We start from the raw sequence: 24,479 nt of genomic DNA, 5'->3' as shown, positions 1-24,479 counted from the left end.
AGGGACTACCCCTTTCTGTCTGAATGTATTCCACATCAAAAGCTCTATTTTCATCAAAAACAGTATTAGCTGTGTGTGGATCCAGCAAAAACCTTGTCTCTTGGCATCACAACCAATCCCTGTGGCTGTGAGACTACCAGACCCCATATATTCAGAAGGGAGGGGATAGCTTTTATTTTAAAGCTCAAATTCAGAACTTTTTTGTTGGATCATTGAATTTTGATGAATAAGAAACATGCAGGTTTATATTACAAAAACAACACGAACCCAGGAACGTTCCTGGACCTGTGAAGTGGACAAAATTGATTGATTGACTAATTCATGAATAGATTACGATCGATCCAACCGGAACGATCTGTCTGAGGCAAATTGTTAATCAAAGTGACTTCTATTACATTGTAAATTCGTGTCAAAATAAACTAAATTGATTTATATTGGTTTTTGTAAATGCCATATAGAATGAGACATGGTAGATTTATTTTACTTTAACGTAAAAACAACCACATGCATCACAGCGGACAAAAGACACGTGATGTCAGGAAAAACGGATCCGTCCATCATTCCAGTCCAATGTGTGGAAACACTGAATTTAGCAAGTCATGTGACCTTAAAGTGTGCTAGAATGTTCTAAGAATGTTCCCTTTGGATTATTTGGATGTGGAAAAACAACAGTGGGCTGAACTTTAGGAAACTAAAATGTGAATGGATTTGACATTCATTCTTGTTTACGTGTTTGTACACATATTTAATTTACACTTGATTATCTTGAAGAAATACAAGAAATGTGGAAAATTTCACTGTTCAGTACCAGGAATCTCTGTCTGAGCCACACTGGTGGAAGATAAAGATGTTCTGGATCCATTTTAGGTCAGTGAATCGGACCAGCAACAAAAAACTATTATATGAATCGAATCATTGTGAAAATGAATCTACAAAACAGCGGCAAACAAACAGCCAAGTTTTGTGCTTGCTAAAAACCTTTTTCACGTCGTTTCCATGGCAACACATCTTCAGCTTATAAATATTTGATAAAAAACTCATCACAATGCAATGCAAATGTCCCCCTTTGATTACTCTTCTAATTTATTTTGTTTCTTAAAGACCCAGCATGGATCTTAAATAACAAAACCCTGCCCCCTTCTCTTTCAACACCCCACCCAGAATCCAAAAAGGTTAACCATTGAATCCGTTCCAACCTTTACTCCTCCTTTCATCCCTTTCTCCCACTCAACACTGGGAAGCCATTCCTTGTCATGAAAAGCAGTTCTGCTATTATTTCACATGTGCTGCGTCTCTCTGTGCCATTTCTTCCTATCCCTCCACAGTAGTGAGGTCAGCGAAGGTTGCATTATTGATAGGCATCTCTATCTGTGGCATCTGCTGCCTCTCCCACTCCCCCCTTCTCTTCTTCTTCGTTATCTTCTCCCCCTTCCTCGCTCAGCATGCGCGTGGCCTGATGCAGCTTGGCAGGTACTTAAACCACCATCAATCTTTCATACAAACACAACAGACACACACAAAGCTGCGCTATAGCACACACAACAGCCTCCACAAAATGTTTGTGCACGGGGTGCATAGGCACAGACGGGGGGCCATAGAAGGGGTGGCTGTAAAAATAACTCCCACCCCCCCCCCCTCCTCCTGCCTGCCTTCTCGCCTCTTTAATTCTCGCATCAAGAGCAGAAAGACAAATGCTGGAACAGTGTAAAACCCCAATCTCCTTCCACTGTGAAAGCTTTCAGAATTAAAGAACAGCACATAATCTGCGTGTCAAGAGGCACAGGGAGCAGAGCAAATTTTGATGATAAACTACATAAAGAACAAAACCCCTATTAAAGGTCTGACATCCATCTCAACTCGACTGTGATGCCTTTCCATTCGCGCAGAGGTATTCAAGACCTGTGATCTCAAACCAACAGAAAAAGGCCACTATGGAGAAATGCTGACCTAAATTCCAGCGTATTTCATCTTTTTCTGTTTTGATGCACTTTGCCTGTTTACAGCTGACAACCTTTTGAACAGACAGATAAAAAGATGCAGAACAAAAATAAAATCCAATGATCGGGTAACTTTTGGGACTAAAGAAAACACTGATGGGGCCACGGTTATCCTTCTTTTTCAGCACTTCTTAAGTTTTGCTGTTATAATTTATTTTAATGGCTACAATTGTGACTCATAATCATAAGTTATTGTTAATTTTAAAAAGACACAACTGAATGATACGAAAATAAGAAGAAAAGGAAAGAAAATACACAATAAAACTGTAAACAATAAAACAGAAAAAGAGTTTCACACATTGACTGTTTATGAGAACTGGACCAAGTAAGTGTGACGCCACCCCTAGACAATGACTCACATCCAGTTCCAATGAAATGAAATCAATTCAGTCCTGGTTTTATTCTATATGAATACCATTATGTTGGAACCAGACGATGCTAGTAAACAGTAATTACTCCAAGTCAACGTTTCTGTGGCAACCACTTTCGCCAGTCAGGAGTGAGCTTGTTGGAAGTCATCACCTCCACCACTTGAACATGGGCTTTTGGAGAATCTACCACTGGTCACAGACACATCTATTAGACATGTAAATCCTGGCTATTTCAAAGATCACAGCTATAGATATGCATTATGCATCTGATAGACATCGATTCATAGAGGTCTATTGCACATCGCAGTTTCAATCTCTAGAAGACTTTACTACACCTAATAGTGTCGGTGTCCCATCATGCCCATCATAACTTATGGACATCTACAGCAGATGTCTACTGGACTTCTCAGACAACTCTATTTTGTCACTCTATGTCTAACAACAGGGTTCTGTATATAGAGCTCTCCTACACATCTACCTGTAGACATGATATCTAGCGATATTTTTAAATTAGAGAACTTGTTTAAACATTTACTATTTGTGAAATAGAAAAGCCAAGTCAAACTTATTTCTATCATGGCAATATGTGTTTCATCCTTTTTCTCCTTTTACTATGAAATATAAACCTGACAACAGTGGTGGAGAATACACTTGTTTTCCTGAACTATGTGTGTTTGTGTGGCCCTGTAACGAACTGGTGACCTGTTTAGGGTGTACTCCCCCCTTCAACAGTAGCTGGGTTGGAACCAGCAAACCTGTGAGCTCAAAAGGGATTCAGTGGGTCCTGAAGATGAACGGAAAAATGTAAAATTGTAGTGTTTCTTTTTTTAACTAGTAAATGTTTTTTAAAAGTCATCTAATAGACATCTCAAAATATCCAAATATCACATGTCTACACAGGTAGATGTCTAGTAGACCGCCATTTGTAGAACAATATTGGTAGAGATCCAATCGAATAACAAAATAAAGTTGTTGTTTTTTCTCGTTTTTGTTTTAGTTGATAGTTTAATTTAGTTGAGTTTTCAACAATGTGTCACAAACAAAAAAATCACCTTTCAATACAAATATGGAAAAAATGGACACCCCCGAACCAGATGCTTATTATCAGGGGTCCATCATTTTAGCCAATCATAAAAGAATGAAAATGAGTGGCAGAAAACTCAAAATATAATAATTAAATAAATAAAATAGTAACATAAGAAATGTGATGGTGATATTAGTGGAAAGTGTTGGTATATAAGTCAATAAGCTTGAAGAACGTAAACTCAGATGCGTATCCATGTACACGTCACAAACAGAGAGAAATAACAGGCATATTAATAAGTGGTTTCGGTAACATTATATAAAATAAGTTGACAATAATTGCAATTTTAGTTTCCTTTTAAATATGTACAGTATATTGTAGCAGACTGTTTGACATCATTGTCTAAATTATTCCAAATATTGTCCTGTAGACATCAACAGTAGATGTATATTTGGTTTCTAATAGATATCCTGTGCCTAATGGGCTGTCAATCAAACATTTTGACCACATGCTTTTACTGAGGCATCTGATTGGTCAGTTTATAACTTGAATGATTAGCAACCCCTGTTGATCACACATTTTTTAATAAAATACTGTGAGAATTGAATACATGAGTTGTTGGCTCAAGCTGAACAAAACAATCTAAGAGGATATGAACATATTAGGAATGTGGGCGTGGTGAACAAAAAACCTCCATCGCTAAGCAAATCTACAAATTTGCTTTTGCCAATTCTTCTAAAATTTACATCGATCTGTTCGTCAGTCCCAGGCAACCAAAAAATATTCGGTGTCAATGGAGTTTAAGCCAACAGAAAAGCTGCCTTTTTTAAAGAAGTGAGTTTTTATATGAATTTGACACATGATGCTTTGACCAGGGTGGTAAGGGCAGAGGGGGGAGTGAGGGGCGTGTAGCTGCCGCTCAGGCAATGAGGGAGGGTCAAAAGGGGCCTGGAGGCCATACAGCGCTGCTCATAGCTTTACTAGCTGTTTATTTCTCAATAGAAGTCTGTGGGAGAGGGGTCACTCAGTCCAGTTTTCATTATATAGTCAATGGTCTTACAGCAAGCTAATGTTTAAAAATAATACCAAAATACATTTTATAAGTTTGACTGGGGGGTTCTCCAACTTAAAGCCTTCAGTGACCTTTGTGTAACCCTTGTGCTATCCTAGGCACTTTAACATTGGGAGTGGGGTCATCTAGACCCACTAGACCAGGGGTCGGGAACCTATGGCTCGCGAGCCATATATGGCTCTTTTGATGGTCACATGTGGCTCGCAGACAAATCTTTAATTATACTTTTTTTTTCATTAGACCAGTCCTTCTCGGGCGCTGGGCGAAGCCAGATGCGCGCAGTAGTAGCGGTGCTTAGAGAGAAAACTATCAGTTTACTATTATCTATTATTTCACAGAGTTTGTACCACCCGGAAACCTGTGAATTGCCGTGCCTAAAACGGCGCGCTCCCGTCTCTGAGAAAGAGCGCGCAGTTGCGGGGACGGGATGTGTGAGGGAGAAGGGGGGGGGGGGGGGGGCAGCAGGTGAATCGCGCAGGGATGGCAAAAACGTAAACCCCGCTGCCCGTCACTCACTGCAGCGTGTGAGTGTGTGTTTGGCTCCAGGTCTGCATGTGATCAGTCTGTCTCACATCTACAGAACATTCAGACCTAAGATCACGTTTAAAGTCTCAACGCCTGCATGAAGCAGAAACTCACCACGTATCAACCGGACAAGACCATCAGCAAAACTACCACGAATCATTTATTAGCAACAGCATAACGATGACTTATTGTACTTTAAAAGTGTTAAAATTACATCAAATGCACACATTCATTTGTATTTTTAGTTTTAAAAATATTGTCGCGGACTGAGTTTAACTTGGCTGTTGGGCCTCGTTAAAAGTTCTGGAGTTCATGGAACGCATCGATCAAGCAGTGATCTGATTGGCCCTTTGTTCTGTCGCTCAGCCTGTTGTTAGGGAGTTTGGACCAATGGGGTTCAGCAATGGGCCGAATAAGGGAAATGGGAGGGCTGGAGCAGGGGAATAAAAAGTTGAGAGAAGCGCTCTCGTCTCGTCTCGGCGGGCGAGAATAAGGAGTTGCTGAATTAATTGTACGGCGTTTGTTAGGGGTCTGCAGTAACCAGAACAAAGAACCTTAAAAGAGGTTAAGTCTCCGTGCCTCAGTGTGGGAAAGGGACGCTACATTATTGTATGGCTCTTTCAAAATTACATTTAAAAATATGTGGCGTTTATGGCTCTCTTGGTCAAAAAGGTTCCCGACCCCTGCACTAGACAGTGCTCTGAACCTTTTTTCATCAATGATTTGTGATCTTCACTGGTGTCCATGGATTACATGAAATCTTTCCACCTTTATCCACCTTTGTCATGGTAGGGAGAACACGTCAATGCAAGGGTGGGGTCATCTAAGATGGCACAGGGGCTAAAAGTAATGTCTGCCTTAGCTCCCATTGATCTGTGAGAATGAAAGCAGTGGGAAGGAGAAAGCGAATGATGATCTAATGAACATGACACATATTTCATGCACTCGGCAGACAAAGCACATCAAAACACCAGAAAGACCTTGCACGCAGACTCCCAATGAGCATAGGAGTTACCAGACTGGCAGAACAAATTACTTGAATCGAGCAGGTATGCAAGACAAAAGGTTAATCACATAATGTAACTTGCGGAGGAAAAACACCCCTGTTTTTGAGTGTGTCTTGTGATGTTATATAGAGATCCCAGGTAAAACCCCAAGCATGTGACAGAAAGCTTTGGCCGATAATCTTTTTTTCCCCTAATATGTTTCGTATCTTTATTGTCAGGTTCAAGTGTCTTTTTGTGCTCAAGCGGGGAATAAAACACAATTAGCATTTCTCCTTGAAAACTAAAGAGAAGGCGGCTCAGCAAATGCATACATTTAAAATGTCAGAGTATTGATTTTGTTTTGTTCTCCACTTCAAATTTGATAACTGCTTGCTCATTAGTATGAGAGCGAAGGTGTGCAACTTCAGATCGTGGTTGATTTCAAAGTAAAAACAGCTTCACAGGCGTGCCACAATGCACACACACACACACACACACACACATATGTATATATTTTTATATACACATAGAGAGAGAGAGAGAGAGAGAGAGAGAGAGAGAGAGAACCTATCACAACTTGAGATTGAAGCGGTACAATCCAATTGCAATACCACCACGGGAGAGCCAGAATAGCAGGTCAGGAAGGAGGCAATACCACACTCCCACCCTGAGCTTGGGTACACAGCCCCAACAACTACAGATTTGCTGAGCGAGGCAGCAACTGACCTGAAAGACAAGATCATGTCTAGAATGAACACTAGGCAACCCCGACACCAGCTACAACGGTTAAGTGATGTACCCCCTGAAAGTCTCCTGGAAGCTGTGAATAAAGCATTGTGGGCAATTCCTACCACAACAATCACAGAAAGGAAGGAGGCTGAGGACTAGTGATCATTGAAGCCACTATCCTGGATGAAACCTCCAAGATGCATGAGTACATCAAGCTCAACTGACAGTGTGCTCAGTGAATGTCTCAGGCAATGGAGAGCAGAGGATGCAGTGCTGAAAGACAGATCCTCATGGGAGGACAAATCCCTGCATGGGATGTACCACCGGACCATAACAAAACTGAAGTGGCTAATATCAAGAATTCCTACCAATGGCTAGAAAGGGCTGGCCTACAAGACAGCACTGAAGCACTCATCCTGGCAGCTCAGGAACAAGCCCTGAGCATCAGAGCCATAGAGGCTCAGATCTACCACACCAGACAAGATGTAGACTGTGCATAGAGGCGCCTGAATCAATCCAGCACATAACTCCTGTTGCTGGCAGGGAGAGCATACCGTATTTTCACGACTGAGGCGCACTTGAAAGTCTAAAATTTTCTCCAAACTTTGGGGGGTGCCCTATGACGCGGTGCGCCTAATGTGTAGTTGTGGGGCGTAGAAGAAGGTGGGAAGGGGGAGAGAAGTATGGACCAGTTGGAGCATCATTCTTGGCACGGTGGTGAAAGTGAAACTGCCATTTAATTGACTGTAATAGCAAGCTGTCTGTGCTCTGCACATGTCACAACCCTTGACAGGTTAAGTAAGGGGGGGTCAAATTTGTTTGTACCACTAAAGTCCATTTCTTTTTTACATACACAAAAACTGTAACAACGTGAGCATCACTTCTCTTCACAGCTCCTTAACTCATGGTGTGGGAATTAACACTTCCCATGAGTCTTAGTGGCCATGGGCCTGAAGCCCTGTTTAAACTGCAGCCATCAGCTACGTGGATTGATGGATCTTTAGATGCTGTTTTATGACTGAAAAAATAAAAAATCAAAAATAAAAACTCAGATTTGCTCCTGCTGCATTTTTTAAACTCACACTAGTCGCAGTTACATGGGCAAAATATCTTGATCGGATCAATGGTCGGATTAGAATTCAACTGTGTACATGGGCCCAGAAAAAACGTTTTCAGATTATAACAAACGTTCACATGGTCACACTTTCGGTCGGAATGAATCATTTGGGCATGCGCAGTAGTGTTGAAAATATCGGAAGAGGAAATTAGTCCATATACATTTATGCAGCAGCTCTGTAATATACAAGATCTTCTAAAAGTGCTTTTAATAATGTAATGATTATTATGAAGCGCCCGTTCGCTCATCATTTTATTTTAAATCTGTGTGGTCAGTGCTTTTTTTTTGTGAAAGAACGGAGCTGGAAGAAGCCAGGGTTATGAGAAGGCTAACACACGTTAACAACATTAGCCTTGTTTGATGAACACAAAATCCATGCAGGAAATGCTGCAATCTGCATCTTGGCAGTACGTAAATATGTGGGAATAAAATCAGCCTTTATGTAGTCGGGTAACGACCGGAAACACAAATCCACGTGATTGTTTGAACAGTTTCTAAGGAATGAGCTGCATTCCTGCTTTGCTCACACACCGCCCCAAAGCCACTGTGTGTGCTGGCGGCCGGAGCTCTGGGAGACACAGTTCTCCTGAGTCCGGCAGCCGCTAACCCAGAGCGGCGGGTCGGAAGCCTCCCCCCGGAGCGCACATGTAACAAAGCAGCACCCCCCTGTCCGCAAACACAAAGCTATAAGTCCGGCTGCTCTGCTCACAGACACGATTCACTCGTGCGGAGCAGCCGGCCGGTCCAGTGTGCGCTCCAAAGCTTTCTCTGAAGCACCGCACCTACTATGCGTGATGTAAACCAGAGCAGTAGTGACACACGATCAGAATAAACTGTTTACATGCAACACGAATGGATAATCAATCGGCATAACCCACCTATCTCGATCAGAAAGAAATTTTGATCCGAATGAGTCTGATCGGGACAGAGTATTCTGAACGGCGTGTTTACATGACGCATATTTCTTCCGATCAGGCGTTCTTTCCGATTACTTTTCTCCATGTAAACGCAGCTACTGAGTGTATGTGTGTGTGCTTAAGCTGCGTATTGGCTAGCATGTGTGTCGGAAGGAGGAAAGCAGACGCACCCGCATGAAGAACAAGGAGGGGGTTCATGCGTTGAACACAAGCGAGTCTGTGATCGCACATTCAGTTTGTGTTACTCAGTTAGGGAGAATAGTAACAAAAAAAAGAAAGAACAGAGACTGGTTCTTTTATTAACCCACTCTAGAGGCTCTGAGGGTCCGAACAGGGTAGAGAATGAGAGAGCAAAGATCGTGTGGGACTTCCAGATCCAGACTGACAGGATGGTAATGGCGAACCAACCAGACATTGTAGTGGTGGATAAAGAGCACAAGAAAGCCATTGTGGTGGATGTGGCAGTGCCAAGCGATGGAAACATCAGGAAGAAGTAACATGAGAAACTGGAGAAATAGCAGGGACTCAGAGAAGAACTGGAGAAAGCCTGGAAAGTGAAGGTGACAGTGGTGCCTGTGGTAATTGGGGGACTCGGGGTAAGTAACCTCCAAGCTGGAGGAGTGGCTACAACAGATACCTGGAAAGACCTCAGACCTCTCAGTCCAGAAAAGCGCAGTGCTAGGAACAGCTAAGATACTGCAGGACCCTCAAGCTCCCAGACCTCTGGTAGAGGACCCGAGCTTGGAGGAGAAACCACCCGGGGGGCAGGTGAGAGGGGCGTTTTTTTTTTTTGTTTTGTTTTTTTTAATGTATACAAACATTTTTGCATGTGCCATACACACCTTCATATGCTTTTTATGTATGTAGCTGTGCAAATATTAAAAAATTAAACAGTACATGAAAAATAAATAGTTAATAAAGTTATTCATATGGCAAATTGGCCCTGTGATCGACTGGCAACCTGTCCAGGGTGCACTGTGCCTTTGCCTAACAGTAGGTGGGATAGGCTCCAGCAGTCCAGTGACCTTGAAAGGAATTGAGTTGGTTTAAAATGATAGATGGATGGATGGGACAAGTTACAAAAATTAGTATGGGACAGAACATTTATCATTAAAATTTTTCTATACTATCACTTTTTGTCAAATATATAATTTTATATTATTATTATATAATTATCATATAATTATTGTTCAACTTTGCCCGACACACCTGATGACTCTTCATAACAAAAAAAAAAAAGAAAGCATGGAAATACTGAATTAGTGTGTATTTTGGGGGACTTAAGTAAATTCAAAGTGTTATTTGCCTCAAGAAATAATGGACAAATTATCGGCCTTAAACAAATTTTTTTTGTTTTTTTAGCACTAACCCCATCCTGCACACTGACAGCCAAGGTCAAGGAACAGCTGCTCTCTCTGGAGATGTTAACTTTTCCACCAGGCACAAATGCTAACCCCCTGATTTTAATGGACCAAGTTGTCCTATCCTTTTCCCATGAGGAAAAGCAGGTCTAGTATATAGGAGAACACTTATCTTACTTGCTGCAGCTCAAACTCATCAACACCCAGACAGGCGAATGCGGCACAGAGGAGAATAGAGTTTTATTTCCCTTGTAGGATTTGGTCACAGTGTATCAGCTGCACAAAGGAAACCACAATCCCATGGTACCTTTTTTTGGGGGGTAACTAACTTTAACACATGTAGACAATTTTAAAAATGTTTTCAGAGAGGGAATGAGGAAGAAACATGATAGTACTATTAGAAATTGTGAATTGTTTGCTTTCTCCCTCTCATGGAAGGTATTGTGAGCCGCAGCAGGGCACAAAGATTTGAACAGCAGCTCACAAACCCTTAACTAAGTCAAAGTGGTGCCCGCGTTTTGTCATCGCCTGATGAATGACAATAACAGTACACAAAAAAGATGCTCTTAGGCGCAATCAAAATGTGTGAAAATCTGTCTTTGCACCCCATGTGATGTTTGAGGATTGTGGGCTGAGAGCAGGAGGGCTTAAAGACCCACTCTAATGAAAATAGTGCTTTCAACATGTTCTTGTGGCATTTTTCCAATGTTGTGGGAATAGATAAAGAAGTTTGAAATAGCATTTTGTATTTCTTTATTCAAATCATTGTGAATCAGGAGCAGACAACACAAATGCTGTTTGAAAAAGATTGTTTGTTAAATAGAGACTCTGCTGGGCGGGCCAGGAGCTCCCTGCTCCGCTCCATTCTGATGCATCCACTTGCAGACGACTAGATCCGTGTACGTCTTTGTTTTCAATGCACCAGTAATGTTAACTTGAGAGTTTGACGGACTGTGCATGTAAACAGAGATCTCTCAGCAGCGGGGAAGAGCAGGGGTCTGGGTTGCTCCACACCAACAGGCCTGCCTACAACTCAGAGGCAAATTCCAAATGAACTACTGCTGCTCCTAGACAACGACACAGGGCTTTTGTGGCTAAAAACGGCAGAATCAACATCTAAATGCCACTGGGAACACTTTTAAAATGAATCAAAAGAGGGATGAAGAACCAACTTAGTAGGAGGAAAAGGCTGATGGATGTGCAGGTGTGGGCCGATAACAGACCGTTGGAGAACGAATTTAAGCTCAAAATGAGGGCAATTAACCATCAACTCTTAAGTTTATGGTGTTGTTCCCAGCAGCCAGCAGCGCCGCTTTAGATGTAGAATGCTGATCTAACATTTGCCTCTAGCTGCAGGCATCATAATCAAACAGCAGAGCTTTTCCGACACACACGGAGAAGAAACAGACAAACTTTTTCTCATTTCCTGCCTTGGTCCCGACATGCCACTTCACTCCTCTCACTGCCCTGTTCTTTGTCAATTATACTGTTCTTTTACATCCATTTGCAACCAGACAGACTCTGCTTATGCTCAAAGTCTGTCTGCTTGATTCTTCCCCACCATCAGTGCTCTTATAGCTGCTTTCATTTCTCCTCCTTCTTTCCATCTGAGCCTCTGTTGTTGTCTCTTTCCCCTGAGTCATGAGTGACAGAAGCCCAGGAGTCCAAACATTTGCACACATACAGCATGTCAAAGGCAGACCATTCATTTTCAGGGCACGGCACTTCATTTTCATTGCTGGGCTGTGACAGCGTGGGATGTTATAAACCCCGGCGAAACCCTCTGTACTGTTAAAATAAACACACACACACATCGGATGTACCTGTTTTTTCCTCTCCAGAGTCTGCCTGATTTCATGGATCACAAACTCACATGGCGGTCAAATGATGTTAACTGTTCAGGTAAACACGAATGAGGAGAACATGCACCAAAACAAAGACTTTCCGAGTGTATTATCAGAGGATCAGAATCCATATAGGGCAGAAAAAGTATTGAAAAGATTTTAAAAAGCAACAAAAATATTTTAGGAAACAAAATAATCACTAAATGTTCCGTGTTTGGTGGGTTTTTTTCCGCTTCATTATACAAGAACATGATAAGATTACTATTTAAACTGTTTTTACAAAGTGACAGACAGGATATACCATCAGTTTTCACTGGCTGACGCTCAAAAATAGTACAACTACTCCTACAGCTACCCACATCCAAATACCTTGTGCATTTGGAACCAGTCTTCACTGTTTATTTGTGGCTTTAGGGCGGTCTCTTTCACTGAGTTGATCAAACTGGGCATTGTGACAGTAGGCCAGTGAGAAATGTAGGTCGAAGCCTGATTTTTATGCATAAACTTTTCCAATTCTAAAGATGGCCATGTAAGTCTGGGTCGCTTCTGTCCTGGTTCTGCATGGCACAGATGCCAAGCGGGTGTTTGACATACTTACCACGGTGATCTCAGTTTCCTGATGTGGTCACCGTTTTTCCAAACACAAAAAATTATATATATTTTTTTTAATTGTTTTTTTTTATATCTGTTAATGTAGCTGACAGATTTTGGAGCTAAAACATCAACTGCAACAACAACGGTAATTTTTCCTCGTCTCATACCTGTGGACAGCCGGGGGGGGGGGGGGGGGGGGGGGTCATTTTTCAAAGTTCCGCAGTGGCAAGACTGTGTCCACGAATGCTGTATAAAGTTTGAATATGCAAAAATATATAGAGAGTTGTGCAAGTTGTGTAGTCCGGTGATGCAAATGAGCTCATATGGGAACAAAAGACTCACCAGCATAGGCAGAAGAGAGTGTGAAGAAGGGTAATTTTGCTTCTCTCCATTGCCCGTTTCCTTTTAAATTACTCTGCTCTGTCATCAAACAGAGATCTTTGGTAAATGAGGCTTGCAATCTCACAATATCCCAAGTTCTGACTTGAAACAATCAAGGAGCTCAAATTCATAAAAAGTCAAAAACTAACCGTTTCACATTTTTATATTGGGGCTCATTGTAGATGCATACAAGTACATTTTGCTAGCATTAAGTGGATGATGCCATAGATTACTTTTAGGTGTAAGAGGCATTTCTTGGAGAGTCCCAGCATTTAGCAAATAAATTGGGATGGAAATACCAAATTTGCGTGATGTCAACCAGGGCTTTTATTGTGAAAGGACTGAGACATTTCTTGAAAAAACAAGAGTGTGTGGCATAAACTCATTAAATCGCCTTTCATGGTTAATGTGACAGGTTGGTTTTGCAAGATCTTCTCAAATACAGTGAACCACCACTTGACAGCGTAAGGTCTTAGTCACATGACCCCTTACGAGGGCTGACCGTTTGGGTGATGCAGGTTTTTGGGTTGTCCGGACCCGTGGAGGGTCCTAGACAGGAGTGGCGGCATCTGAAAGAGAGCGCAGGTGTGTCTTGCAGTTCCCCTTTCTATTGTGCCACCACCTCAAGGTATTTCACAAAAATGGAATGTAACACTGTTGTGTGAGTGGTAAGTGTGTCGTGATGTAACTGTAAGAATAATGTTATTTACACACACAAAGTTACACGTACAAGTGATGCTGTCGTACAGTGCCCTAGTCATTAGTGAAGTCTGCACACTGGCTCCTTACTGACTGTGGGCGAATGCTGCATGCATGGGTGTGAAGGTGATACGAAAGTGCCCGTAGGACACCTGTATGTAGAAGGTCCACACAAACTACACTCTGATTGTCTCTTCTTTCTCTTCCCATCAGGGGTCACCACAGCAAAACAACCTCGCTTTTGAGGATGAGTCCCATGGTTATCTTGGCAATGTTTTACGCCGGATGCCATTACTGACACAACCCTCTTAATTTATCTGGGCTTGGGACCGGCACAGAAGCAGAGAAGGGAATAGGGAGCAGCCTGGATTCGAACCCTGGTTTCACGGACGGAAGGCGCAGCAAACCAGCACGAGCTAAACTGGCTCCCTACACTCTGATTGTCTAATTTTCTCATTTCTAACGATACATTGATATCGGGCAAGTGACGCACATTCAAGAACACACTAAACGCACATTCTTGAAACCGTGTTCAGCCCATAGTGTTCACACTGGACAAGCAGGGAGGGGCTTCTTCTTCCTTTTCTTTTACTACTGTTTACTAGTGCATGTCCACCATCTATGATTGGAAGAGGTTTAGTGCCAAATGTCGAAAATGTGCAAATCTAGCAAATCTTGCTGCAGGTTTTTTTCTTTCACGGCTCTATTCTGACATATGAAACACTTAATGCCATAGAATCCGTCCAGATGAATACCGCTGTGATTACTTTCTCCTCTGTGATCAATTTTAATACTTAAGTGACATCACTCCTGATCGGTTTAATTTGAAAAGTGCGTCCAATGGCCATGTGTTTCGTACGTTGTGTAGCTACGTGAGAATGTTGAACGTGCGTTTACGTGTGTTTACATAGAATTGTCATTGGAAGTGGTCGCTTGAATGCGCGTCGCAGAGGGCAGTATGAATGTAGTTTCCCGTGTTGTTCAGGTGTTTGCCATAAGTCTTTGTCTTGTATCTTTTTTTCCATGTTGCACAAATGTCAGTAAAAAGTGACTGTTGTGCACTATTTGTTGGCTCCAGACTGCTTCAATGCCAACTACTAATTTTTTTATCCACTGAAACGTCTTCCAAGGCTTTTGATTTTTAAAAACAGAAAAAAAAATGTTGTACTTGCTCTTGTCTTCCTATGGAACAGTCTACCAAAAACAGAATTAGCAACTTAAATATCTGCAAAAAAAAGTGTTAATTTATTTGCAGTAAATAAACATATTAAACAAGCTATAAGGAATTTGTCGCTGTCTGTTTAAACTCACAGACAAATTCCATTTATATAATTTGATCCTTCGCTCAGGGCCAAAGGACTCAGGTTTTACCACTGCAGATTAATAATTACCCACATTACTGTTTACTGCACATGGAGTGGGAGAATTTCAGCAGACGATTCTGTTCCCTTCCATTGCAGTTTTCTTTTTTTTGGTTTGTGGAGCTTTTGTTTCTCACCCACACCATAGCTAGTGGATCTGCATTGTCTCACCCACTCACAAATGGCTGTGGATGCAGGTGAGGTATTTTGGGGTGGATGGGGAAATAAAGGAATGAAACATGTTGAAGTACAGTCCAGATCCAGGAAAGGAAATAAAAAAAGAAAGAAAAAAAACTGACAAAACTCCCCATGCAGCATGAAACTGCTAGCAGGATAGCAGCTTCAAACAGCTTCACAATGTATATTAGCTGGGCATGTCATTTATTTTTGGAATACTTCAATGAATGAATAAATGAGTCCAGTCCGATTGAACTGCGGTATCATTGTCCAGGTTGTTGATGGAGGGGAATCTCCATGCGTCTGGCACCATGATCCACATCATTTGGAGACTCACACACCCATGACAGCCACCAGGAATAAAAAATATAAAAAACAGAACAGATTCCCCCCCCATAGGTGCACGTCTTTGCCTCACCTGCTTGCTCGTTTCCAGCTCCTTCTCCAGCTGACGGTGCTTATTGTGCCACACCAGATAGTGGATAGGATACCGACTCTCCTCCGGAGTTTTCTTTGCAGAAATCATCCTCGTATCATAGTTTGCCACGTCCCCGCTCTTCACTTTGGGCTTTGGACGAATACTTTGGTCGTCAATTTGCTCTATTTGATCGATCCTCGCATCCTTCACCCGGCGGTGATGCCCAAAGGCGTGTGTTAGGCTGCCGCGTAAATGAGCCACTCTGCCCCTCCGTTCAGGATAAAGTGCATCCAAACACCCCCCCCCCCCCTCCTCCTCCCCCCTTTGATTGTTTCGGAGAATGAAGCTACACCTTTCTGTCTGTCTGTCTTTCTTCCTCCACCATCCCTTCCTCCACCCAAAAGCTTTTCTGTCTTTCTCCTCTTCCTACTCCAACACATCCACCCTCCTCCTCTTCCTCCTCCCATCGGGTGGTGACTGAGAAAGATGCGCTGACAAGATGCAATGAAATGTGCGCGCAATCAGCCAATCCGCAGTCAGGGATGGGGAGATTAAACCTGAGATTAAACATGTCCCATGAAATAAATAAATAATAATAATATTTGTAATTATTACAACAAATCACGTGATCCCAAACAGCAGCAACAATGCTGGAAAAAAAACAACTACTGGACTTTAACGAATTAGTAGCTGTGACCAAACACATTTTTTAATTGATGTAAAGAAGACATCAAGTAGATATACGAGCAGGAACACATTCAGACTGGAAATACAGAAAAACACAACAGTTAAAAATAAAATTAAAAAAGGTAGAAAATAACATCCGTATTTTTTGTTTGATATTTATTTAGCCTCATATCTAAAAAATTAGCCTTCTCTCGTGAAATTATTGTTTTTTTTTATTTAAATCAAACATAACACACTCTTCCGGTCAACTTTTTGTTGTTTTCTTCCTACTGAATTGTCGTTCGACCCGCCCCGGTTCTCGGTAGGTGGGCTGCGGGGCTGAAGGGTGTGTGCGCGCGCGCAGACTGGCAGGTAGAGAGCCGCCGTCTCTCGGCGACTTGATGGCAACGCAGGGACCGGATTTTAATGAAGCGGTCCCGTGGCACGCGCTGCGTGTGTGCAGATTCATGCACAACTTTAATCTAGATCTGCTCCTCCGGAGGGAACGTGGCCGAGGAGACTATTGAGCGGAGAGACAAAAAAAAAAGAAAAATCAGTCCTCAGCTGGCCGGGAAAGCCGAACACACCACCCGGCTTCCGGGGATTCCGGGGCCGCTGCGGTTGACGGCAGACGTCGGTCGCTCGCTCGCTCAGGGGGGAGAATACCCAACATCGGCGGAGGCATCCACCTCTCGATCTCCGCAGCCTCTTTCGAGATGTCAAGAAAGCTACAAAGGACAGAAGTCTGCGCTGACTGCAGTGCGCCAGGTAGGGAGGAGGGGGGTAAATACGTAGAAATAGACCACTGTGGCGAAACAATACATGGGAACGGCTGTACGGTGGGCTAACGGAGCCGAAGATGCTGTCACTGTCCGCGGGTCTCCAGAGCAGGAAAGCGGCCAGGGCTCCTGAGCCTGGGTTAGGCCCAAAATAAACAGCGAAAAATAGGCGTGTTAAACCACGGAGAGTGCCTTTAGCCACCAGCTGATAAAGTTGATTTCATAGAAGGAACAGCGGTGATTTAGACTTTATGTGCCCCTCCTCTGCGTGCTGAAGTTACCGATGCTCCAAAGCAGGAGCCAGTCTAAGGAAAAAAGCGTTTGTTTTGATTTTCGTGACTGGGACAGACTTCTTAGCGTAGCATGGAGGTTAGCAAGGTACCAAATTATTTGACTTTCGTTCTAGCATTCTGTTTTAACACGATCTAGATGGAGTAAGTTTTAATATGTTGCCTTTGCACAGCTATCACCGTGTTAATATTCCTTTTTTAAAATCTTCTATAAGGTTGAAGTTTTCGTGACCAGGCTAGCTAGGCTAGCGCCGGACGCTAGCTACTCCAGCTAACTTTTGCTACGACAAGTTCCCACCAAGCTAGCTCCGCGCGAGGATTTTTGATGGCTAACGGTCATCTATTATTACACCAAACTCTTTTAAAAAATGTTCTTTTAGTTGATATTTATCTTATCGGCCATTTTAAACTAGACTTATGGACTTGACACTAGTTAAGTAACTCAAAAGTAAGACTAAATTCATCAAACTTAAACTGAATTCATGAAAATAAGTTCATGCTTTAACTTAAGTGTCGTATCTTTCTTTTCAAATTTTTGTTACTCAGAAAGCTGTCATGTTATAAGTTTATTTAGGAAAAAGCAGGATCTTTATTCACGGTATTGGTCAGTGTATAACATGGTTTGACCTTATATTAGCCATGACGTATTGATGTTTTTTTGTATGACACCTTGAAGTTTCAGAATTCAAAGTTATGCTCCCTTTTTTCACAACTCTTATCTCATATTTGTGGGTTTACTGCTTTGAAGATGTTGATATAATGTGACAGATTTGGAATTTTAATGTAACATTTTTTTGCAAAGCTTGCATTCAAATTTGGAATTTTTATTTAGAATGATGTTTTTCAACCATTTCTTTTTTAGCCAAGCTCCAGATTTTCCTTGTCAAAAACCACAAGGAAAACCAGCGCCCAAAAATGTAAAAAAGAGAAACTCTGTAGTCTGTATTGATGTACAGTCCCTCCACGATCTCACATGCGTTTTTTGTAACAATTGAAGCACAAAAAGCTGGAAGTTGCAGCTGTTTTTCCTAAAAGTCGCAATAGGTTTAAATAATTTTCAACGTAACTAGTTATAACTTTACCCAGGTATTTGTTTTTCCCTCCAGTTTAAATTATATGTAACCCAAAAATAAAAAACAAAAGTATAATCTTTTAGAACAGTGATTTAAAAAAATGTCTTTGTTGTCATGAGTGCAACTGTAGTTTTTGAACAAATATAATAATCACAACACGAGTGACACATTTTACACAAAAGAGATCAACATTATATTCATGAACATGCTGAAGGTTTATTTGTTTTGCTTTTGTCTAAATCAAAAATGTAACTTTAACAAAAAAAATTGAATCAATTTTGGGTGAATAAGTTTCTTTTTAGATTAAATTGGTCTGTTGGTCACTTCACCTTAAATCGGTTTCTTTATGTTGTTATTAGTTTTATTTAAACTCAACTTTCAATTTTTCAGAAGTGACTGAAGTCTGAAACAGAATTTGTCCTTCAAAGACATTAGAAAGCAGCTGTTTCCTTTAGAAAGAAGACTTTGACCAAACACTGGAATCTTTGACTCTTAATGATTTTTTTCTTCAGCACAAACCTTGAAGGAGAAATAAACAGTTTTTGTCTGATTTCATCAGGAAGATTTACAAGCTTTTAAAAACAGATGTTTGCATTAGTTGCGCTTCATGGCAGTTAACAGCAGCACAGAAAGAGACGGCGTCTCAATTATCCAATGCATCATGGGAGATGTAGTGAAAAGCGGTGGTGTTGGGTAGATTCAAATCTCCTAGCTTCATTATTTTTTTCACTTTTTACAAGGTCTAACACCGGATCCCACAGGAAGCTACTGTCCAATACGGATCACTAGCCACAGTTCATTTCAATCAATTGTCCGTTCACACCAAACGCGATTCATGCATCAAATTTGCTTCCTCTGCTTCTGTTTTAACTCGCGTCAAAGTCACTGTTGGACGTTTGCCTGAAAGTGTTTTATAAATCTGACGCTCCCACCATGTGTGGGCGGAGCTACTTTCAAAAGTTTTTCTTGCATTCTTTATGAAAAACACTGACAATGTTGAAAGATTCGGTGAATTTATATTGAAGAGCTCCACAAAGGCGTCGGCAAACTACCCGGTGTGAAACCGGGACGTGTGTTTATGAACACTGAGGTGATGTTCTGGTGATGGTAAATGTTTTTAGACCAGTGAAAGTGAGTCATTTCCCATGACGCACCAGACCATCTCTCATGGCACACCTTTGCTTTAATAGATATCCCCTTCTTTTTAGATTTGCCATCTTTTTTTTTACTTGCTCAGTTTTATCTGAGCTTTATGCGTCAGACAGATCAATTCACCAGAATCTGAAATATTGTGTTGTGCTGGTTTTATCATCTGCAAAATTTCTAAAGTTCTGTATTTGCTGTAAAGAAAGTCCAAACTCTTATTCTTCACCGCCAAGCTTGACTATTGATGTAATAATTCTGTGCTAAAATGCTGTTGGTATTTAGCTCTTTAAGCATTGAATATTGTTATTCAGATACAATGAATTGAGCTCTATCAAAGGACAAAAGGTTTATTCAATGCTTTTGAAAATGTAAGGTTGCAAACTAATAATAAAATGAACTGAAAGAAAATCAAAAACTAATGGATGGGTGAATGTAAATAAATGGCAGAGGAAATGCATCTTGGGTGGTAAACAAGACCAAAACAGTCCTACCAGGTGTCTCCAAACCTTAATCAGATTTTCTTTAAATACAAATCAAACTGTTTTTCTAGAACACTCTAATCACAAAGTTCTACGCTCATATTCTATAGGCGCATAGTACACCCACAAATCCACCTGTGGCCACCTATAGACAGGAATGGCATCAAGAAAGGCAGTTGGCTTGTATTGGCCCTTTTTGTTCATTTGATTTGTAACCTTTTCACCTACAGTTGTTTACTGTATATCAATAACTAAGAACCACATTGTTTGCTGGAGCACGACTGTAAAAGTAAAAAAAGAAGTGCAAATATTTCACTATTATGATGCGTTTGTGCCCTTGTACTTATAAGCAGCTGCTTATTGTATGTAACCTTTCTTTGCAATGACACCTACTTCATCTTCAAAAATGCTGACCTGGCTTCTAGTGACAGGCCACCTCCCCACTACCCAGCTTTGTGTCATGGGGAGGAGGGGGTTATCTTGCTGCCATGGTTACAAATCACAGCTGACACTATTCATTCATTCTCTTTGAGACTTGCTCCACCACTTGTCACAATGCCAAGGTTTTCTACAATCAGGAACTAAGCCGTTGTCTGAGAGTTTGAGTTTTGTGCGGAGTGTCAAAATTATTTTTAAATGTTGAAGTTCTAACTAAATATTGAGAATTCTTTTTGGTGATATTTTATAACAAAAAATAAGAAGTGAAAACAAGTATATTTCAGTTTTTTTTTCAGAAGGCTGACTATTATTCTTGTGTTGAATGTTAGAACAGTCATTCAAAACTAAACAATTGCTATTAAAACCAATTGGCAATAGGATTTTGTCTATTAAGTTGTTTTTGATTTGGAAGTGATTAATTTCAAGCAATAAAATGAATAGTAAAGACAAAAAAAGAGAGATACAGCTGGACATATAGAATACTCTTGATGAATGTGACTATTGGAATATTAAGACATCCATATATATATATATATATATATATATATATATATATATATATATATAAATGTAAATGATGCCTTTAGAGTGACTCTAATCAAAAATGGACAGATTTGCATCACTTATTGATTCTTTAAAAAGACTTTGTTTAATTGCTTGAAAAGGAGTGGGAGGAAACTCTGACTTGTTCGTTAAGCTCCAGAAGCTGCTTCGGTTGAATTTTGATGATGTCTCAACGATTATTTCTGTGGTCGCTTAGTCAAAGATTATTGTTTATAAAAGATGATTGGCAGTTTTTTTCCCACAAAAGGTGGTGGTGCTGTTACTCAGTCTGTGGAGGTTCGCATCATGTATGGTACTGCTTACGCTCAGCGATGGTGTGTTCACAGAAATGGAAATTTTACATGAACAGTTCAAGTATTTCAAAATCACCTTATAAAAGATAAAAAGTTTAAGGTCCCAGGTAAGCTATATGCTTGCACAAAAAAAGCCATAATTGGCTCGCAAGCTGTATGGTTCCTGATCTATGCACTAAATCGTTGTCTAAACTTCCCATAGAAATGATAAGAAATGTTTTTGTGATCAAGGGTTTTACTTTATTGCTATTAGTGAACAGTGAAATATTCTACAATAATTTTTCCTCCATTAGTTTGCAAATGTGACTCAGGTGGTATCCATGCTGCAGCACCCCAATCATTCTTTAAATCCATCCCCTTCAACCATTGACAGAAGTCTCATTCCTTTTAGAAACATGTTAAGTATGCTTTGTGTTAAGTGTTGCAGCCATCTCTAGTGTGCACTTACTTCTCTCCAGTCTGAAGTCGATGGCACAGACCAGAATTTCGAGCTTCCGCATCCAGAAGACCCATGATCGCACGTCGCTATCAGGTTTTTAAGTCCGGTTGCGAGCTCTACGAACATAGGGGCAATCATTGATCGCTCGCTGACAGTTCAACCAGTTGAACTTTTTCTTGTTGAATTGCAGCAACACAACACTGTGACCAATAGGGGACTCGGATTTAGTAGTGATGTGTAGGTGGCATGCGGTTCAAGATACGGAAGTACCAGCAATTGTAAACATGATCATTAAGACATGTTTATTGCGGTTTGTGTCTGGTTGAATCAATGGGACTCCAAGATGGACATTTATAGGAACAGCTCTGTGAAGACAAAAGATCTGGAGCAAGATTTGCATCGCTTTCACTTTAACTGTACACCGAGCCTCTTCCTGTTGTAGATGGCAGGTGAGCGCTAATAAACGGTAAATACACAAAAGAAGAAGAATCTTCTTTCTGTTCATACCTGCGTGTCTGTCGCTTATGCGATGTGAACACATTCGGCTGGATGCGTGTTTATAAAACCGAAATTACAAAGAAAACGCGTCGACAATACCAAATTACTGTAGTGTTGACAGCTATCGATTAGTCAACATTGACAGCTGTTACATGTCACACTCTCAGCCAAGTTTTGAGGTCTTCGATAGTCACTGGGCTTCTCTTCAGGGCCGTAGTCGGCTTATTTTCAGCAATAATCTTTTTAAATAAATTGACTTTTGAGGCAGTGCTAACTGCTGAGCACTGCAAGCGCTTGATTGTTGGCGTTAACCCGGAACTGGAAGTGATCTGTAAATGTCTGTAATTCTGCATGTGACATTTCACCACTAATAAACACTGTTACGCATTTTGTGGGGGGTTAAGTGACATAAAAAAACACCCATCAATACTTTATTGACATATCAGACCAACTTTGGGCAAAATGATGTTGTGCTGAAGGTTGGGCCATTAAAACTCTGCTAATAGTCTATCCAAGTCTAATGGTGTCCCATCATATCAATCTGGGGGGGCCAAGCAGATGGCCCAGATTTTTTAGATGCATCCCACAAATTAAGGAATTGAATGGCAGTAAAAGACTGGGCAGTGGCACTCGTCAAAGCCGTTTTGTATTTATTTATTCTGCTGGCGAAAAGTCACAAAGCCTCTCCGTTCATCAGATGATGGACTCTTTTAGCTCATTAATACTCTAAGCGGAGACAGTTTTATCTGCACCTGGGACTGACTTATGCCTATGGTGGCCACACACATGCCTGTGCATAATTCATCCTGTGCATATATTTTCTGTAATATTGCAGAGATTGGAGGAAGGTGTAAGCTACTTATCACATCAGTAAAGTTTTAAGTTTCAGTTTAGCCCTGGAATAATCTATTAATCCTTACGGTAGGATGTCCGCAGATCCTTAAAAAGTTCCAAATATTTTCAACGTGTACTTTATAAGAGCCCCCTCCTTTGAGTGCTGTCGTCATTTTTTTCTAAAAATAACTTAACTGAAACCAATTTGAAAACAAGATTCTTTACGTTACAAATAAAAAGTTCCTGTCGTACTGCCAGATGAAAATGTGAGTTATTAAAGTTGTAGAACATTATTAGCATTAAGATGCGGAAGAGGCGTGATGTTTTTACTTATTTTAAAGTATGTTTATTTTTGTAGTTTGTTGTAGATAAATTTCAATTGCAGGAGTGAAACCGACAAAATTCAATAACATTAAAAAAAGGCCAAGAATGTCAAATTAGAAAATTCATATGCTGTGGTGGCATATACAATATGTAAAGTCACATTCTGAATGGCTTGAGGGAAGAAGCTCCTCCTCATTTTCTCTGTGTCTGCCTACAGGGAGGGAAAGCTCTTTTTTAAACGCAACTGACCGAAGAGTCCATTGTTTGAGGGCTGAAGTCCTTCACAATCTTCTGCTTGTTGTAGATACCCTACAGGTCAAGGAGCTCAATTTGGATGGTATGTTCAGCTGGACCTTCCACTCTCTCAGGGCTCTACTGTCCTGCATGGTGCTGTTCTCATACCAGGAAGTGATGCTGCTTGTCTGTTGTGAAGGTATAAAAGGTTTTTAGCCCCTGAGGGGGAAGTCTAATGCCTAGTTTTCACTGAACGTATGGTACGGTCTGGTTGGTTTAGGATGGTCTAGGCAGTTCAGGTGAGTGTTGGACCGTCACGGAGCATGTGGGTGTAGACTGATTGCATAGCGTTGTGTCATAGTAGTGCGACTACTTATTCATTTGCTTGGCTTTTGGTTCTTTGTAAATACAAACCATTTAATGTTGTTTGAGAGAAGATGGCGGAGGAATACAGCCTAAAAAGATTGGTGCTAGTTTGTGTTTTCTATTGTTGTAATGACCTTCCGCCAATCAACGGGTTTCATCGTGTGACAATGTTAGCTCCGCCCTAACCAGTCCATTTCATTTTTCTACGGACCTAGAACCAACTGTGGTCCCAAAATGGTGCGGATCTGTCCGGCTTAATAAGTCCATTTAATAATAGAAACGCTCAAACAACACTGAACTGGACTGGTCCGGACCGTACCACTCAGTGGAAACGAAGCTGATTTCCCTCAGGCATCTCAGGTGGTGCAGTCGTTGGTCTTTCTACACCAGGGCTTTGTTGTGGGAGGACCAAAAGAAGTCTTGCGTCACCTGAATACATAGGATTGGCATTGTCAACTCTCCATTAGATTCCTGCTGATAGTG

General features: G+C 41.1%; 2 protein-coding genes across 4 annotated transcripts in view; one reads left to right on the top strand and one right to left on the bottom strand.

Moving 5' to 3' along the window:
- Positions 1-15,891, bottom strand: part of ankrd13b (ankyrin repeat domain 13B) — a 62,767-nt gene extending 46,876 nt beyond the window's left edge. Inside the window, exon 1 of the mRNA XM_011482923.3 lies at positions 15,574-15,891. Within this exon, the coding sequence (XP_011481225.3) occupies positions 15,574-15,681 (108 nt within the window). The 5' untranslated portion in view covers positions 15,682-15,891. The remainder of the gene's footprint in view (positions 1-15,573) is intronic.
- Positions 15,892-16,570: 679 nt separating this feature from the next.
- Positions 16,571-24,479, top strand: part of git1 (GIT ArfGAP 1) — a 34,954-nt gene continuing 27,045 nt past the window's right edge. For 2 of the 3 annotated variants that reach the window (XM_004075912.4, XM_023961594.1), the window contains exon 1: positions 16,571-17,007. In XM_004075912.4, coding sequence (XP_004075960.1) covers positions 16,956-17,007 — 52 coding nt within the window. In that variant the 5' untranslated portion in view covers positions 16,571-16,955. The remainder of the gene's footprint in view (positions 17,008-24,479) is intronic. The other variant, XM_023961595.1, reaches the window with a different exon arrangement.

The sequence above is a fragment of the Oryzias latipes genome, chromosome 13 (assembly GCF_002234675.1).
Source record: "Oryzias latipes chromosome 13, ASM223467v1".
Lineage (NCBI taxonomy): Eukaryota > Metazoa > Chordata > Actinopteri > Beloniformes > Adrianichthyidae > Oryzias > Oryzias latipes.
Note: the sequence above shows the minus strand (reverse complement) of the source record. Positions and strands in the feature narration are given on the sequence as shown.